General features: G+C 54.7%; 5 protein-coding genes across 5 annotated transcripts; 1 reads left to right on the forward strand and 4 right to left on the reverse strand.

Moving 5' to 3' along the window:
• Nucleotides 1-181: 181 nt before the first annotated feature.
• Nucleotides 182-1172, reverse strand: CkaCkLH20_07888 (uncharacterized protein; the record flags this gene model as incomplete). The annotated part of the gene is made up of 3 exons (XM_038890604.1): nt 182-422; nt 518-1012; nt 1069-1172. The coding sequence occupies 3 exons, from the start codon at nt 1170-1172 to the stop codon at nt 182-184; spliced, it is 840 nt and encodes a 279-aa protein (XP_038744212.1).
• A 1025-nt stretch (nt 1173-2197) lies between these two features.
• CkaCkLH20_07889 (uncharacterized protein) lies at nt 2198-2908 on the forward strand (the record flags this gene model as incomplete). The annotated part of the gene is made up of 1 exon (XM_038890605.1): nt 2198-2908. The coding sequence occupies one exon, from the start codon at nt 2198-2200 to the stop codon at nt 2906-2908; it is 711 nt and encodes a 236-aa protein (XP_038744213.1).
• A 1063-nt stretch (nt 2909-3971) lies between these two features.
• Nucleotides 3972-6086, reverse strand: CkaCkLH20_07890 (sh3 domain protein; the record flags this gene model as incomplete). The annotated part of the gene is made up of 2 exons (XM_038890606.1): nt 3972-4523; nt 4575-6086. The coding sequence occupies 2 exons, from the start codon at nt 6084-6086 to the stop codon at nt 3972-3974; spliced, it is 2064 nt and encodes a 687-aa protein (XP_038744214.1).
• Nucleotides 6087-10077: 3991 nt separating this feature from the next.
• On the reverse strand, nt 10078-11994 carry CkaCkLH20_07891 (uncharacterized protein; the record flags this gene model as incomplete). Its single annotated transcript, XM_038890607.1, has 1 exon — nt 10078-11994. One exon carries the CDS (start codon nt 11992-11994, stop codon nt 10078-10080), a length of 1917 nt encoding a protein of 638 aa, XP_038744215.1.
• An 882-nt stretch (nt 11995-12876) lies between these two features.
• Nucleotides 12877-14191, reverse strand: CkaCkLH20_07892 (uncharacterized protein; the record flags this gene model as incomplete). Its single annotated transcript, XM_038890608.1, has 2 exons — nt 12877-13189; nt 13239-14191. The coding sequence occupies 2 exons, from the start codon at nt 14189-14191 to the stop codon at nt 12877-12879; spliced, it is 1266 nt and encodes a 421-aa protein (XP_038744216.1).
• Between the last annotated feature and the right edge of the window lie 3243 nt (nt 14192-17434).

A 17434-nucleotide genomic window follows, 5' to 3' on the forward strand; every position in this document is an offset into this window, starting at 1 on the left:
TGTTTTTGTTTCAATATAAGAATTCTCAGATTTTCCATACGTAAGCTCGCTCCTCCTACCTCATCAGGTGAGACGACTATTATCGCGTAGCGTCAGCTCCCGAACAGAACGACAACTCGATAGTTCTTTGCGTGCCACACAAGACTAGGTAGGAAACAACGTATGATTCGCCATCCACACACTAGATGTAGTCGCTGTTGCTGCTGGGAGCCTCAAAGTCCTTGCTGCAGATCACGCTCCAGTAGTACTCCTGAGCGAACCATCGGTACTGGTCGGCGTTGAAGCGGGTGTCGAACTTCTTGTCGTCCTTGAACTTTCTGACGTTCAGCGGCCCGGTCCCGTCGAATTCGATGTCGTCCGTCCCCTCAAGGAAGTCCCGAACGTGCGTTCCGGTTGCCTCCTTGCCGATCCAATCGATGAGACTGCGTACTATCATTAGCATGACGAGAACCTCACGGAAACACACACACACACACCGACTAGGTGTGCATCGGTGGGAGGTGGGAAAGCTACTCACAGGAGTTCGTGGAGGATGAGACCCGGCAGCGAGCTCATCAAGCCGCTCACGTTATTCCCCAACTCCTCGCACGTCGTCTTGCCCAGGAGGGGGAACCTCCAACCCCTCTCGCAGATCTTGAGCCTGTAACGATTGTCCCTCAGATCGGTCCACGCGTTGGCCTGTGCAGTGCTGTTGCTGCAACCGACCCCGGGGATCGTGTCCTGGTTGACGAAGGCGACCTTCTCGAAGACGGCCGAACCGAGCGGCTCGCCCGGGTCGTCGAGGCCCGAGGCGCCCATGATGAGCGCGAAGACGCGCTCGACCGAGTCGCGGTCCTTGGTGTCGAAGTAGTGGGCGAAGACCCGGTTCCATCTTTCGGGGTCGACCTTCTGGTGGACCATCTTGGCCATGAGGATGAGCTGCGGCCACGCCTCGAACTGCAGGGTTTTGGACTGTTCCTCGGCGTTTTCGAGATTCATGTCGAAGTTTGGCAGTGGAATGGCTCTCTTGTCCCTGCTTGCACGGTCAGTTCTGTTCACAGGTTGGCAAGGGGACGTGTAGAAGTTTACAGAGGGTTCGACACGGCCGAGCCCCCGGCCGGCATCGCGGCTGCGGGACCCCAGAGGAGGGAGACGGCCGAAAGGACGTTGGTGATAAGTGCGGCTCGGAGCATGGTTGCGAGGTGGTCTTCTGGGTCTTGCTTGTATCGCGTGTTTCTTGTTGTACAGAGCGTATGTTTTGGTTGCTAGAAATCAACCGTCTTCATCGCGGAGACATTCGTTATTTTATAGCTCTGTAAGTGACCAAGGTTTCTTGTTCCAAGTACTGTGTTGGTGCAGTCTTTGAATAGCACCATTGCCAACAACATTATTTTTGGAACTTTGGATCAGTGAACATCAGCTTTGACCAAGACCCCAAAGCTGATTTGTTGGCTATGTTCGACATCTTCCCTAAGCTGGGGGCTAAGCTGGGGGCGAAGCTATGTTGGTTGGTTCACTAATGCGATTTTCTGTGCAATACAATGCAGCCACCCTTGTTATTTTGGCTCGCCATACCCAACGGCAATACATTTACCAAGTTCGTTGGTTCACGTCAACGCGAAGCCACAATGGCTACCACTCCGGCCGTTGAGAGTGTAGCAAAGTGATGCGATAATATTCATTTCCCCTTCCATCTTGCTATCGCAAACGCCCGCCAATCATTTTCTTGCGTTTCTGCTCTTCCTGTTGTACCGTGCCGGCGACTTGAGTAGACTCTTGCCGATGTAGATTGAAGCAGGTCGCGCCACTCATACTGGCATCGCCATGATTTCACCGACATCGACCGAGGTCGTTGGGGGCCTACAGCTCCCCCCGTTTTCAATGAAGTAAGTACGTGTTTCTCTGGCTACGATAGGTGGACATGTCTTGTCTGTTGGGTGTGCAGCGGCCAAGTGCAGTGTATGTTGGTGTCTGCCTGGCGGGTTGGCGTTTCTTATGTCTGCTCGTTGGTCCTGCGTGACGTCGGAGACGCGTGGGCCTCATACGTCCATCTCTTCTTGGCCATCTCAATCTTGCAACTCAAAACCTCGACTTTTTCATGAACGTTGTCTATCTCACCCCAGCATCCAGCACAACTCAAGCCACACAGCACTGCCGCCCCCCCTAACATCATCATCGTCTCGACTCACATAGTACAACCAAAACGACGAGAACGAAAATGGGAGGCTTCTTCTCGACCCCAACCCTCCCCCCGGCGGAAAAGACCCGCACGCCATACATCTCAGCCCGCATCTCCGCGTCCTCGGACAAACTCGACATCACACCCACGGCCGGGACCCCGCTCACCCTCACCATCGAACACACGCTCAACCACCCGCACCCGATCACCTTCCTCCCGCCCCTCGGCTCCGGCCTCTTCGCCAAGTCCGGCATCTTCCGCGACGAGGGCCTCACCTTCACCGACACCGCCTCCGGCGAGCGGGTCCCGCGCGGCCGCATCCACATCTGCACCATGGGCAGCGAGCCGGAACAGCCGTTCTCGAAGAAGACCCAGGACCGGTGGGTGACGCTGTACCCGGGCACGCCGCACCGCGTCGAGGCAACGTTCGAGACCGTGTTCAAGCACCCGTTGTGGCTGCCCAACGGGACGGATACGACGCCGCCGGCGTACGGATCGCAGCCGAAGAGGTTCATGTGGCTGCACGTGGGCGGGCTCGAGGACGGGAAGACGTACCGCGTCGGGGTCAGCGAGGGGGCGGGGATCCGGGGTTGGCACGAGGGCAGCAAGGAGGATTTCCTCGGGTGGTGGAGGAAGATGACGGACGAAAACCGCCGTCATGACGCGGTTGAGTATCGGGTCGAGGAGACGGTCTCGTTTACTGTCAGCCGGCCGGACGAGGATGGGAGTCTGACGTACTTGTTGTCGTGACGTGGTCGCTCTTGGTTGCTGTACTTCAGAGGCTGGGCCGTGGGTGTGACAGGACCAGATCAGAGGATAGGTTCTTTACAACCGCATTAATATTATTTCATGCCACCTTGGTTACCAATGGATCTCAAACCTTCATCTGCTGCATTTCGACGTTAGAATGGAAACCGAAGCTTCCGTCGAAATATCTTGGAAACGGTCAAGTTTAGCTCAGTAGTGGGCGGACGGCGCCTCGCATGGCAAGCACTCGTAGAGACACAAAATCATTCCACCCCATCACAATGTGAGTTTTCACCACATCAAGCCGAAAAAATCTCAGGGTATGGCATCTCATTGTCTACCTAGCTTGCTCGACACGAGAAGCAGCTCTAGTCAGTCGAGGTAAAGGACGACATACATCCTTCCTCCATCCGCCCGCACTGCGATGCGCTTTACCAGCCCCTTTCTCGTGCCCATGTCTCGATACAAGGCATCCAAAAGGACCAACGCACCCGCATCGTTCCACCCTATACAGTCGCCAACTTGCGACGACTCCACCAGCCACCAGAGCTGCAAGAAAATCAAGAACGAGAAGTAAGGGGAGAAAGAACAAGAGTGGCGCAATATACATTAAGCACTAGGCGCTTCCCTTCCCAGCACTCATTACGCCGGTAAACACATGTGGCGTTTGGTCGAGTCCGGGACGGTATATGAATCGAAAAACAAAGAACATCTTTGAATGGGTGTTTGAATGAATGTAGAGAAGGGGAGAAGAAAAGAAACCGCGAGCCTGGTTGGTTCGCAGAGGGTGTATCAAAAGTTTGTCGTTAAAAGAGTGACTCGAATGGTATAAACGCGTTGATGTCGGTTTTATTCCCATCGTCGGATTCGTCGTGAGAGTCCAGGTGGGGAAGAAAATCGATTTTCCCAAGTTCTTTTTGTTCGTTCACAGAAACGCCGTGTTGTCCAGAATGCATAGCAGACCCCAGTCTATCGCCAAATGAGAATGATGAATCCCTAGTCTTTGTGCCAAAAGACGTTATATACGCAGGGAGTCAATGTATATGAACGGTGGTTTTGGTGACGTTTACACAGCCTGGCCAGGCGGAGGAGACTGGCTCGGGGGCGGGGGAGCTTGACCGGGGACGGGCTTGCGGCCGACAGGTCCCATTGGCGGGCCTGGACGACCGGGACCCTGTTGTGGCGGGGGTCCGGTAGGGTTCATTCGGCTGGGCTGGGGGATTCTACTAGGTCCCGAAGGAGGGCTCGCCTTGCGCCCCTGTCCTCCGGGGCTCTGAGGTCTCTGTCCCGGGGGTCCTTGGAATCGGGGGCCCGGGGACTGAGGTCGGCCTCCAGGTCCGCGGTTGCCGGCCGGGGATTGGGGTCGGGCACCGGCAGTTCGAGGACGCGCAGGCGACTCGGGGCGAGGGTAAGGACCGCCCTGGGGGGTCATGGGGCGTTGCCCGGGAGGGTAGTGGGGGCCAGGACCCCGCGGGGGGCCGTTGGGACCGTTGGGGCCCATGTGAGGACCGCGAGGAGGTCCTTGAGGCCCCTGAGGTCTAGGCTTGACGGCACGAGTTGACAAGCAGGTACGCGGTACAACACCCTGCTGGGATCTATCCAAGCGAATGCAGAGCGCCTAATGACGTGTTAGTGTGATTGTGATACATAGTAGCGTGTGAAAACTTACCCAGCCGTCGTCATACTCGTGGAGAAGGCGCACAAGTTGACCAGCTCTCAATTCCATCTCATCCTCCAGAGTAGGCTTGAAGTCGAGTTGCACGCGATGAACAGTCGTGTTAGCGGGTCCGCCAGCAGCAGCAATGGCGGCAGATCCGGTGGAGCTGTTGGAGTGGTGACCGGGGCCAGCAGACGTGGCGCTGAACTCGGTACCAGACGGGCTGGCGGGGACAGTAGACAGGGGCGCGGTCGCGGGCAGGGTGAGATCGAGGGCCTTGGGGCCGTCCTTGCGGGTTGACGCCTTGCGGACAAGACCTCCAGCGGCAACAGCACCAGCTCCGGCGGCGGCTGCAGCACCAACAGCTACTGCGGCTCCGTTGGCAGCATGGGGAGGTCCGCTCACGGCGGTACCAACAGTGGAGGCGTCGACGACAGAAGGCAGAGGCTTCTCGTTGAGGCTCAAGGAGCTCGCAGTTTCCTCGACAATGGTACCGTTGATCCTCTCGGCGCCGGATCCGAAGGGGTTGGAGGGGTTGGAGTTCTGGCCCGTGACGGGTCGCTCCCAGGCACTCTGGCCGGGGGAACGGGCACCAAGGGCAGCAGCAGGGGCCATGTTTCCATTGACGTGGGGCTCTCGGCTCTGGCGCTTGTCGAGGTTGAGGTTAGGCAGGAACTGAGTGACGGGACGGAGGCTGACACGAGGAGCGCGGGGGTTGTTGTTATTGTTGCCAGCAGTGACAGCGGCAGCGGTTCCGAAGTTGCTCTTCTCATCCTCATCAGCCAGGCGTTGCTGTTCCAACTGCTTCTTGCGGCGGTTGAAAAGGAAGAAGACGAGCAAGAAGACGACCAAAACACCGGCCAAAACACCAATAGCGATGCCAGCTTTCGCGGCGCCGCTGGGCTCGGAGGCGGACTTGTCGCTGGCGGCAGTGGCGGTTGCGGAAGGGCTAGAAGTGGCGGTGATTTCGTTGGCAGTGGCAGCAGACCTGGTAGAGCGGGCGAGAGTGGGAGCATCAGTCGCGAGAGCAAGGGTCGTCTGAATGCTCTCAGTAAGAGGCTCCTCGATGACGGAGGGGAGCGAAGTCGAGGTCTCGTCGGCAGCAGAAGTGGTGGTGGAGGCGTCGGGAGTCACAGCAACGGCACCGCCCGCTCTCGCGATAGTGGTACCGGAATCGGCCGAATCGGAAGACGAGGTGGTGATTCGGCGGGTGGGGAGGGCAGAGGGAGCGACGATGAGCTTCGTGGAAGAGGTGGTAGCAGCAGCGACGGCGCCATCGGTGACGGTTTGGTAAATGGTACGGATCACAGTTGATCGACCTTGTCTGTTAGCGCGTCTGCGCGTAGAAGTGGGCTGGTCGTCGTCGTCGTCTTGACGCCTGATTTTATCATTACCTCCATTGTTGCTGCTTCCTCCGCTGTTGCTGTCGTCGTCATCGTTGGAACCGAACGGGTTCTTGAAAATGTCGCTCCAAAAGTCCGGGTTGCGAGGCAGATGCCTGTGGCTACGGTGGTGGTGTGCCATTGTGTGAGCTGTGTGGGTGACCGTGGTCGGGCAAATCAAGATGAAATAATCCAACTAGGCTCAGCCAGCAGTCGTCGTGTAAAAGAATGAAGGTGATGAGGCGGTTCGGCGGTCGGGTCGTGAATGTCGTAGTCGTGGGTCAGGCCGGAGGGTATCTGAAATGTGAGGGCGACTGGCGTGCGCGATAAACACTGATGATGGCAATGATGGATGGCGCGGCGTGGTCGTGGTCGGGTGAGAATGGGTATTTTCGGATCGTGATCGTCAAAAGAATGAACTGGCTGATGTGTAGGTCCAACCAGGGAGTCGCGGTGCCGATTTTCTTCGTGGAGGGAATGGCGTCTGTGTCTCGAATGTTTGTATCGAGAAAGTCGTGTGTCGTGTGGTGCGAGTTTGTTTTTGATTCTTTGAATGAATGTAAAGCGGCGCTGGGCCGGGAAAAGAGAGGAAGGTGAGAGGTAGGTAGGTGAGGGGGAAAAGGTTGAAGTTGTCACACTACCGGCTCACAGTGATGGGCATCAAGACAAGACTCTGTTGGTGAGTTGTCATGTGTGGGTTGAAAGAACGGATGAATCTGCACCAGTCACTCTGCGAGCTGCAGGAGAACACTGAACCTCAACCAGGGGACGTGGAAGCGGTGGTGTCGCAGCAGCGGCAGTGAGAACAGTCCCAGCGAGTGCAGTTCGGACGGGATAGAATGGGATGGGAAAGGAAAGAAGAGGACGAAAGTGGGAAGGGCCACGAGAAGAAGGGAAAACGGGGACGGGGATGTCGAGGTTGCAGTCAAAGTCGCAAGTCAATGCAGGTGCATCCTTGACGAGTGGACGAGGACCCAAGCAACGTCGGACGGATGACAAGGATGAGGGGGGTGGGTGTGAGGGTGTGACAGCCCGACTGCGACCGAGATCCTTGCGTGACAATGTGCTGATTGGTTCTACTGCCTTTTTTTTCCTTCGCGCTTGTTTCCTACCGTATCTTCCCTCTTCTTCTTACATAGTAGGTCTGTCTCTCAGTCTCTTTCCTGAAGGCTTCTGTTGCTAGTTCTCGCCTGTCGCTTTTTGCTCAGGCACTTTTCAGGAAAGCGCGGCCGTGCGGGAAGGCGTGGCTTGCATCTCCTGCAGACTGCAGTCTCTTGCCGCGTTAGCGGTTCCCCCAGGCCGCCGGGAATTCCCACTTGGGGGTGGCTCAGATCACATTTTGCACAAATACTACCACTACAGAGGTAAGGTACACTACCACCAAACTCAACACAATGGAGACCAACACGTCTGGCGCATTCCACGGCCACCTTATTCGACAATGCATCTGAACCAGGAAGCCACGCGCCGAGTCAGCGTTTCACCTTGCAGTTTGTTTCTGGGACACACTGCTTTTCGGACGAACGTGACCAAACATTTCGCGATGGTGGCACGAATGCCGCGTAGCATGATTCACTTCCTCAACATCATCAACACGGCAGAAATCACTCCTTCACCTGTCACCCATTTGCCCAACTCACTTGGCAGTTGCACAACTCCCATTCAATTCCCGCACTCGGGCCTTGCTCCAAGACCAAAATCATCCACACCGGCGCCCATCTTCATCAGCGTCCTGCACGGCCCGCGCTAACTGGGATCCCCCAGCGTCCTTCTGTCAGGTACCGCTGTCGTCTGATTGGGCCTCCGACGGTTCCACCACAATCCCACAGGATAAACGAAATTGTTTGTTCAAGGGTTTACCTCCATTTCGTCCAATCAGAAAATCGGATGTGCACCAGGAACGACCGTTTGCCCGGCCCGAGCTCCAATGAACAGCCCCCAAATCCAACTCCCCTGGGCGTCTACCGCAGTACTTGAGTACTTCTCGTCAAGTCATCACAAACCAACAGGGGCGCCATCCTGCCGTGCGAATACCTGCAGGATGCGTCCAACGGCCTTCGTGTGTGGTGACGTTGTCACCCAACGCGAGACTCTCCTTTATCCTGCTTTTCGCGCATCCAATGGGCGGCAGTCAGCTCGATTCCCAAGACGATGCTGAATTCCTTCGAGAAGGGCGGGAGGCTGCTTACGGTCCCCAATCCAGGCCGGCACACCTCATGGTCAACCACACCTGAAGAGGCAAAGACCAGAATGGATCAAAATAACTCTGTTATCGCGTCACTCCGGCCCTTCTCGAGTCTCTTCCCTCTTGCCTTCAGTTGGAAAGGCTGGCGTCTCTGTTGATCATCGTCATCTCGACATTCGGCCCGCAGCATTCGATGTAGCCAGCCACGCCAACACATGTCGCGCCTGCCAGCCACAACACCAACACCGTCAAAACCTCGTTTTTTCCTACCGAGGACGAGAAGAAGCAATCCTACACCCAAACCGGCATCTTCCTCTGTGCTCTGCAGCCAGCTGTCTTTCAGAGCCCTGACTTCCTCGGAAGTCTGGCAGATATTCCCCGGCCGCAAGAACTTCAGGTCAGTCAGTGCCTTGCAGTTAGTTGGTGCACCGACAGTACGAAGGAGACAATCCAGCCGGTCTACCTGTTCACCTGCTACGAGACAGGTCAGGCCACGTCGTCAACAGAATTTAACCTCTCGAGCCTACCCAGAAATCGTCCTATTCAAGTCAAACAAACACGAATGCACTCACCGTTCGATTCTAACCATGTGCTTGCTTCTCCTGCCCGACCGCCTAAAATCTAGCGCACAAAAACACCCGCTCTGAGACGGCACCAGATGCCAATAAGAAAGCAAAGAGAAAATCGCCCGGGGAGCGTTGAACGGCGCCGTCTAGCGCCCTGAGAATCTTTCTGAAACAGCCGACTCCTCCGCCCGAGCCGTACTTTGTGCTGTTCCCCCCTCATCGCAGATTGACAAATGGGGGCCATGATGAACCCCATGTTCCCAAATTCCTGCCAAGCCGCTCCATTCCCCACCACTACCGAGATAACTCGCCCTCAGGACCTCATCAGCCTTGCCCGTCATCCATGCAGGAACACGCGGAGCCAGAGGAGAAAATCTACGAGCAAGATTAAACTCTTGAAAAGCCCTGTTCGCAGGCAGAAAAAAACACCGCATGGTCGGCAGGCAACCAACGTCAACAACCTTCCCAGCTGGAGCCCTCCGTCTTCCGCGGGAATGGATGTGGGCACCGCAATCACGTCAAACACGCGTTCCTACTGGGTACCGTCGCATTTGTGACGGAGGACGACTGTCCAGCAGGTGCAAGCACCACCCGGACTTCGACGAACGAGATCTGCGCTGCCTCATCTTACTCATTTCTGGGTGAAATGACGAAAAACAAAAAAGGCTCCAACCAACGAACATGTCTGTGTTTCAGACGGTCCGGCATCTGAGTTTGTTTCTGCCCGGTTATTTGGAAATACTATCGCCCGCTTAACCGAGATCGTCGGCCTTATGCAGCCAGCTTGCTTGTTTGCCCGCCTGCGATCTCCGACCTGAATCTTCTCGATCAAGTGCCGGCGTGCGGTACGGATAGACCAGAACGAACTCGCGATCCGTCGAGAACGTTATTTGGAGACTCATTCTCGATGCGTTCAAGCGTCCAGCACCGGTCACCAGCGTTCACCACAGAGGCAGCGGGATCGTCCTCAAGCCCAATAAGCCACCGACTCTAAAATTGTCTCGCCTCTAGCCCACGACTGAACCTGTCTCGTCTCGCATTGTTTTGCGGTCTCAAGTCTAATTATTACAAACAGTTGCTTTTGTGAAGGTCATAGCTTCCAATGGTTTTTCCGACCTCGTCTGGACTTGTACTTATTTTCACTTAAGCCAAGCTGGCAGCTAACTCACGCCACCCGACACTTTCCAGCCCCTGGCTCCATTTGCCCAAATCCGCTCTCACAGTGCTCAATTCTGTGCAGCAGCTGGGTGCCGTATCATAGTTGCACACGACCGACACTGAGACGCGTTACTGCAGCGTTGTGTTGGTCTTCTGCGAATCTCTTACTCCCAAATGTTCAGCGCGGTCACTCACTTCTCAAATCAGCCCTTGCCCCGCCCAGCTTATTGCGGAGGAGGCTGCGCGCCCCATTGATGCGGTGGCTGCGGTGGCTGTTGTGACTGGCCTTGTTGCTGTTGCGACTGCTGACCGGCTGGTCCCTGGTTCTGCTGCATCTGTCCCAGCAACGCCGCGAAGAAGGCCGGGTTGATATAGGCTCCCGCCGCGTTCTGCCCCGTCTGCCCGCCCTGCGCCGGCCAACCAGGCGGCGGAGGAGGCGGCACGGCAGGGAATCCTTGCGCGCCAGGCTGCGGAGGCATGCCGGGGAACGGGAAGTTGAAGGTTGGCGCAGCGGGGGCCGGCGCGGACTGTTGCTGCTGCTGCTGCTGCTGTTGCTGCTGGCCGTACTGCGGCGCCTGGTAGTAGTTGTTGTTGTTACCACCCCATTGTCCCTGGGGCTGCTGTTGTCGTTGCTGCTGCGGCATGGAATATCCATCCCTGCCCTCGCGCTGCCCGAATCCACCGCGTCCGCGACCACGACCTCCTCTGCCTCGATCGCCGCGTCCCCTGAAATCGCCCCGTCCTCTGCGCCCGGCAAACCTTCCCGGCTCGGGCTCCTGGCTGAAACTCTGCTGCGCAGGCGGGACCTGGCCGAACCCGGGAGGTCTCGCAAGCGGCTTGTACGGCCCGTCGTCCTCGTCGTCGTAGTTCAGCCCGCCGTCGCTCGGTCCCGCGGCGCTGATCTCGTTCCTCAACGGGTGCGGCTCCCGGCCCCCTCTCGCGGGCCTCTCGCCGCCGTTCTTGAACCGCGCCTCCTTCTTCTTCTGCTTCGCCTGCCTCTTGTGCTCCGCCTCCTTCTCGTCGTCCGAGAACTCCATCTCGTCCTCGGCCACCTCCTCGTCGTGGATGTTGCTCGCGTCGGACCCCTTCAGGTTCTTCAGCGGCTCCGTGAACACGAACGTCGCGTGCGCCGGCGGGTAGTACACCTTGGATCCGACCTCGAGCCCGGCCTCCCCGATCTCCTCGGCCGTGTTGAACAGGACGGTGTACATGGGCTGCAGGACCTTGCCGATCGTCTCCCAGACGGCCCCGAACACGACCCTCTCCGCCGTGCACAGCGCCGACCCCGTGTCGAGGACCTGGTACTCGCCCGGCGTGAAGGCCTTGACGACCATGATGTTCTCCACGATCTGGTCCACGGCGCCCAGCGCCTCGATCTTGTCCTCGGGCGTCAGCGTGATGTCGGGCTTGGGGATCGCCTCGGCCGCGACCTCGTTCTTGGTGCGCAGCTGGCCCGAGCCGCCCGCCTTGGCGGCGCCGTCGCCCCCCTCGTCGTCGGAGCCGCCCTCCATCTCCATCAGCATGCGCGCCGTCTCCTCGACGCCTAGGAGCTGGTAGCCCTCGCCCGACTCGGAGTCGTCGTCTGAGGAGTCGTCGGAGGACGAGGAGGATTCGGAAGAGGATTCGCAGGGGGAGGAGTCGATTTCCCATTCGGGGTGCTCGCCTTCGGCGGCGGGTTGCTCTTCGGCGGCGGCGGCGGCGGCAGGTTGGTCGGTGGTGGTGGTTGTAGCGGTAGCGGTAGTCGTAGTCGCGGCGGGCTCGAGGCCGTTAATCATAGCCTCCAGAGCGTCGGTAAGGGAAGGTGGCTCGGCCGCGTCGATTTTCATAGCTTCTGAATTCGTGGGCTCGGGCAGGGGCGGCAGTTGCGGTTCACTGGTAGAGGGATGCGCAGACTCTTCCATCTTGACGTCCTCGTTCTTCACGGCGGCATCTTCAGTCTTGACCTCGGCGGTCTCGACGACCTCGCCGTCCTCCATCTTGACATCCTCGTTCTTCACCTCACCCTCCTGCTTGACCTTGACGTCGTCGGCGGTCTGCACGCCCTCGAAGCTCGCGGCCGCGGCGAGCACGTCGGGGGGCAGCGGCGGGAGCGTCTCGTTCGGTTTCGCGAACCCCAGGCCGGGGATCTGGAAGCCGGACATTTCTGAGTGTCTTTGTCTTTCGTATACCAAACGGTCGCCTCAGTTGTAGTGAACGGATCTTTTGGGTTGCAAATATTTGGAGGTACGTTTGAGGTGCTGTTGTGAGGAAGACGAGCAGACTTTCGACACTCGGCGCAAGAAAGAAATCGAGTCTTGGGGGGATGGACGGGTGAAATTTTAGCGGGGCGATAACGATAAAAAATTAGAATGGGGTCGCGCTACCTAGTGCACGTTTCGGTGGTCGGTGAGACAAGTGCCGCCCCTCCTTCACCGAGCTCACCGAGCTAACATCACAATTGCCAAGTAGCTTGATCCCCCCTTCTTTCTTCCTCCCCCAGTCGTGTCTCAATCATGCAGCTTTAGCCTAAACGGCTTCCAAATACGAGTCTCTCAAGGATCACTAATAAAGGAGGTCGGTGCGTACAGTCCTCCACCGTTATCCTTTCCTTGCGGCTACTTTCTGCTACTTCTGTGCCTATCCCTGCTACTATTGGCTCTGGTGCTGCGGTTTTTATCCTTTGCTGCTGCTGTTGTTGTTGTTGTTGTTGTTGTTGTTGTTGTTGTTGTTGTCGTTGTATAAGTATTCGATCAGGTATAATAGCCATGGAGCAGCGTAGTTCAAGTAGGTCTCGGTGAGGGACAGCAGTAATAGATCAGTCAGAATGGGAAGTACTCTTGGTAGGCTTCAGCATAATCGTTCTTAATCATAGCAATTTCAATTGAGTAGATCTTAAGAAACTATCATAATCAGTCAAACTAGCAACTCAGTAGGTCATGTCTAAATCGCTCTTTCTCGGAAAGAAACCATCCATGTACGTGATGGCCTGTACGTGATGGCCTGTACGTGATGGCCTGTACGTGATGGCCTGACCTCTCGATGCTTCATTCGCTTGAATCATCGGACTCATCAGAATCCTCATCAGAATCCTCATCAGAATCCTCTTCAGAATCCTCTGGAGAGTCCTCTTCAAGCACTTCATTCCAAAGGTCATAGAGAGATCTATAGAGTCTTCTGCGGCCGTCCGCCGTACTAAGGTCCATCCACTTGCCTTTTCTGACCGTCAAGTACTTAGTGAACCCAGGAGGTTTTGCGATCGAGGACTTGAGAGCCGTTTCCAGCTGCGTCAAGTAATCCTGGCTGATCTCAACTTCCAGGAAGATTGCGTGAGTCCCAGAGACCGCGATGACACGTAAACTAGAACTGTAAGAAGGTGAACTATAAGATCACATGGAGACTGACTTACGACTGGTTATTCACAACTTGAGTGGGAGGATCGCTACACTTTCGTGCGGCCAGAGCCTCGGATACAATCTGTGCAAGCCATTTATCTTGCATATTCAAGCCACCTGCGCCATCCGACGTTGTGGCGCTTCTCTTGGCCTCCACGGAGAGGACGCGGGAATCTCCCCAATTTTCCTCCTCGAGCGTCACCCCGGCTTGGCGAATAATTAATCCGCCGTCATCGATCGATGTGTATTTGAGACCCCCCAACTCGGCCTCGAATTTCTGCTCCCCCGAGTCCCATTGTAGGGTTGAGCTGATGCCCTCCTGCTTCGGCATGTATAGCAAGCAGAGCCTCATACACGCGCTGAGCAGCTCGACCGTGATGCGCTCCAACGGAATGCGTTTGGCACTGGCTTGGACCTCGATGAAATCCCCATCGGAGGTTCCAGTCTCCTGCGATTCTCCTGTGTCCATGCTTGACGGATATTCACCAGAAGAACGGGATTCGGTGTCTGATGGGGCGTTCCCGGTATTCGAATCTCTAGGCCGCAGCCCGTATCGTCCACCAGCACCAGCCGAACCAGAAGCACCGGAAGAACCAGCAGCTGAGGCGTTTGCCGTTAGGCGGCCCAGAAGAGTCGCTATGGTGCTGATGCTCTCTGACTTGTATTTATCAAAGAGCTTGCGTTCGTCCATGCACCTGATGTCTTCGTCTTTCAAGTTGATGAAGTCCCGAATAGCCTTAGGCACGTCGGAGTCTTTCAGCTGAGTCAGGCCCGAGGAGTCCTGGATGTAGGTACGAAGACGCAGCAAGTGTTCTTTGCCCCATCCTGAACCGCTTAGATTTTTGTTAAAGAGTTTCTTGAGAGAGGACGAGGTCATCTTTGGGAATCCATCAAACTCCTTCTCATGTACATCTTGTGAGATGACCTTGGTGAGGTAACTTGAAGAGGAAGAGGTTTGGGGCGCCATCTTTGTTTAAATAGATGATAAATAATTTGCGTTAGAGTGCGTATTTCTTAGTTGAGTATATCTCTTTGCGTCACAGGACAGGCTGGAGATGTTAAGTGTGAAGAAGAATGAATACAGATAGCAAGAAGGGGATGCTCATATACAGATATAAATAACACAGGCTGAATGTAATTGCAATTTGAACAGTTCTCTTGATCACAATCAGTCTTATTTGTTCTGAAAGGCACACTCACCATCATGTGGATCATGTTGGACACCAGACCAACATTGAACATAATTTTTGTCACTTTCACTCAATCAGTCTGTGCAGAAATAAGAGTAGATAAGTCAAAGAAAGATAGCTTATATACAGGCTGTTCACTTCTACCAGGTCAGCTCCTTCTAATTTGGTGAGGCTATAGACTCATAAGAGTCACAGTTAAGCTATAATTATAAGTTATATTGAATACTTGCTGCTAGCTGCATAAGCAAATATATTGATAGTATTCCGACCCAATACGTCTCAGCTAGGGAGGGAAAACAGTAACAAAGATGACAGCAGTTATAACGACAACACCAGTAGCAGAGATAAAAAGCAACCTGGATAGCTCCTGCTGTTTGATCTGTTTGAATAGCTGAGTTTAGGTAAATGTACGGCCCAGGCAGTAGGTAGCAAGTCCAAAATTTCGAGTGATGCAGACATTAGTGCATTTCAATTAACGCAAACATGGACACCGTACGTTTGTCGGATGCGCTTAGCAGCGTCGTCGCTCATCCTCTCACCCAGCAGCAATCAGATGAAAGTGAACTCTTATCTGCCTTGGTAGATCCAGCAGTTTACGCAGATCTATATGACCTCACCGACGAGATCATGGATTTCTATAGCTCAACTTCATCGTCATCGTCCGACCAAAACTTGCCAGTTACTCGGATCTTTTCGGCGAATACTTTCCAAGGAGCTAAGGATAGCGCTGATGACCGACATCAATACCATTGGGATGGATGGGCCGAAGCTCCGGTCATTCACAGAGTACCTCATCGGTACCATCCTGAAGCCCAGTTTGTGAAGGTCCCATTCGTAGTCCGGGTCCGTACGTTAATATGAGCCTCTCGACCACTAGTGAAGCTTGGAAGTCGGATCCGGCCTGCCACATGATGCATCTCCATCGCCTGACTACTATGCCGCGACCGGATTGTTGACTGAGTTTCAGACATCAACCAGCCGCCAATAACAAAAGCTCCAAGTGGAGTGTCTGAGACGAGACGGGTTGCATTGCGTATTCAGTCACTTCTTTGATCGCCACTGCGTCCTGAAGCGCGGTGTCGTGCCGCCTGATGGAGCTTCTGCCCGGCCTACTCGCCTTACGCATACATTGCCGCTGGCACTTGGATATTTTTACAACAACACCAGTGAGAGAGACGCCGTGGGTGTAGTATGCATCGCCTTTTATCGGTACTTCCCGGGTTTGAGGGGCAAGACAGGCCCTGGCAACTCAATCAACACCAAAATCTCGTCACGTTTAATGACTGCACCCAGACCGACTACAAGGAGTATTTACAAGTTTTCCATCCCATTGCTGGTCAGGCAAGTCAACTTCATATTTTTCGTGCTAGTTTTCTTTCAAATGCTCACCACAGTTCACTCGCCAGACCAACCGGTATCGGATCGAGAACTTGTCACAATGGGGTCTCGGTGTCACACCTCCACAGGGCCGTCAGGAAATCATGACGCTGGTTTCCTCAGATGACGGGTTTCCGCTTCCCGATCCGGAGTTCTTCAAGGTACACTACCAGATCGCAAAGATTCTGCAAGAGACTGGGATCGGGTGGAAGATCAGGGTGGAGATGGAGGTTTTAGTGGATGACCCTGACAACATACCTTCCAATGGCCCAGTCGACTTATAATCAATACTCAGCTATAGATGCATAGATATCTCAAAGGCGCCGCATCTGCGGACTGCTGTGATTAGTGGTATGTCTCCAGGGGCAAACTGTGAAACATTGAGCTTGAGACATTGACAACCAACTAAGTAATTTAAAACCAAATCTAAATTCTAGTGCATGGGAAACCTTTAATCTCAGCATGCACCCAACTGAATTGGAAGCTGGGCTCAGCAAACAAAAGAAATATGCCGCGCAATACAATGCAGCCATCCTTGTTCTCTTGGGTTGACAGCTCACCATACTTACCCAACGAGTACACATCTATACCCAACATCTATACCCAACGAGTGAAAGATAGGCTCAGCCCTCAAACCAACAAGTAGGGTTTCTTTGTTTTCTCCCCAACTTGGGATGCAAGACTCTGCTTACCTAAGATAAGTACCTAAGATAAGGTACCTTTTTTTAAGTACTGTGGCCAAACCCCGCGCGACCCGCGTCTAGGCTTTTGTCTTCATTCATTGCAAACGACAGATCTGCGACACCTTCATCAACTACAAATCGCAATGGCCATACAAACAGATGGGATACAAGGCAAAGTTCCCGAAGATCTTCCATCTCTCTCGATCGACGAGATACTCCGCCGGCACCCGAGACAAAAGCTCCTGGTTCAACCGCTTGCATGGACTGCTCGTCACCTCGAACTCCTCCGCTGCAGCTGGCTTGAGATGCCTAAATCATCGCGACCGCCGCGGATTACAACTCGATCTCCATCTCCAGAGATCGCCACGTCGTGGGCCAAGAAGATAGATCTCAGCCCGGGCTATGTAAAGACTCCATTTATTAAGTCGCTCTTCAGCTTCTACTCATTCAGGAAGCTTTCGTGAGTAAAAGCGTACATTCCGGTTTGGTATACCCAAGCCATTTGCTAACATTGCAGCCAACCTCTTGCGTTCCGTTACGGACGGTACGACTTCCATCTTCCATGCGACACCTTCCTTTCCCCAGTGTCTTCGGATACAGACTGTCCGCTATCTGTCGCATATGTCCATTACAGGGACATGATTCAAATCCCTCGCTTCGACAGACTCAGGAGAAGACTCTTCCATTTTATTGGCTGCGAACACGACCCCTACATCGCCGCCGTAATGATTGCGCAAGCACAAGCTCAACAGAATCGAATGGCCAAGACCAGTTCTAATTCAGACAAGCGTGATGCTGAAGCAGGGTTCTCCTACAAAGTAAGATTCTCTCTCAAGAGAGACCAATCTCAGACTTCTTACTTCATTTCCAGGTATCCGTTTTCATGGTTTGTCTCCCAGGTCATGACGACCATATCCGTGTGTATTCGGCTTGTATACACAACGCCTTTTTGGACAAGTT

This window comes from Colletotrichum karsti, assembly GCF_011947395.1.
Source record: "Colletotrichum karsti strain CkLH20 chromosome Unknown Scaffold25, whole genome shotgun sequence".
Taxonomy (NCBI): Eukaryota; Fungi; Ascomycota; class Sordariomycetes; order Glomerellales; family Glomerellaceae; genus Colletotrichum; species Colletotrichum karsti.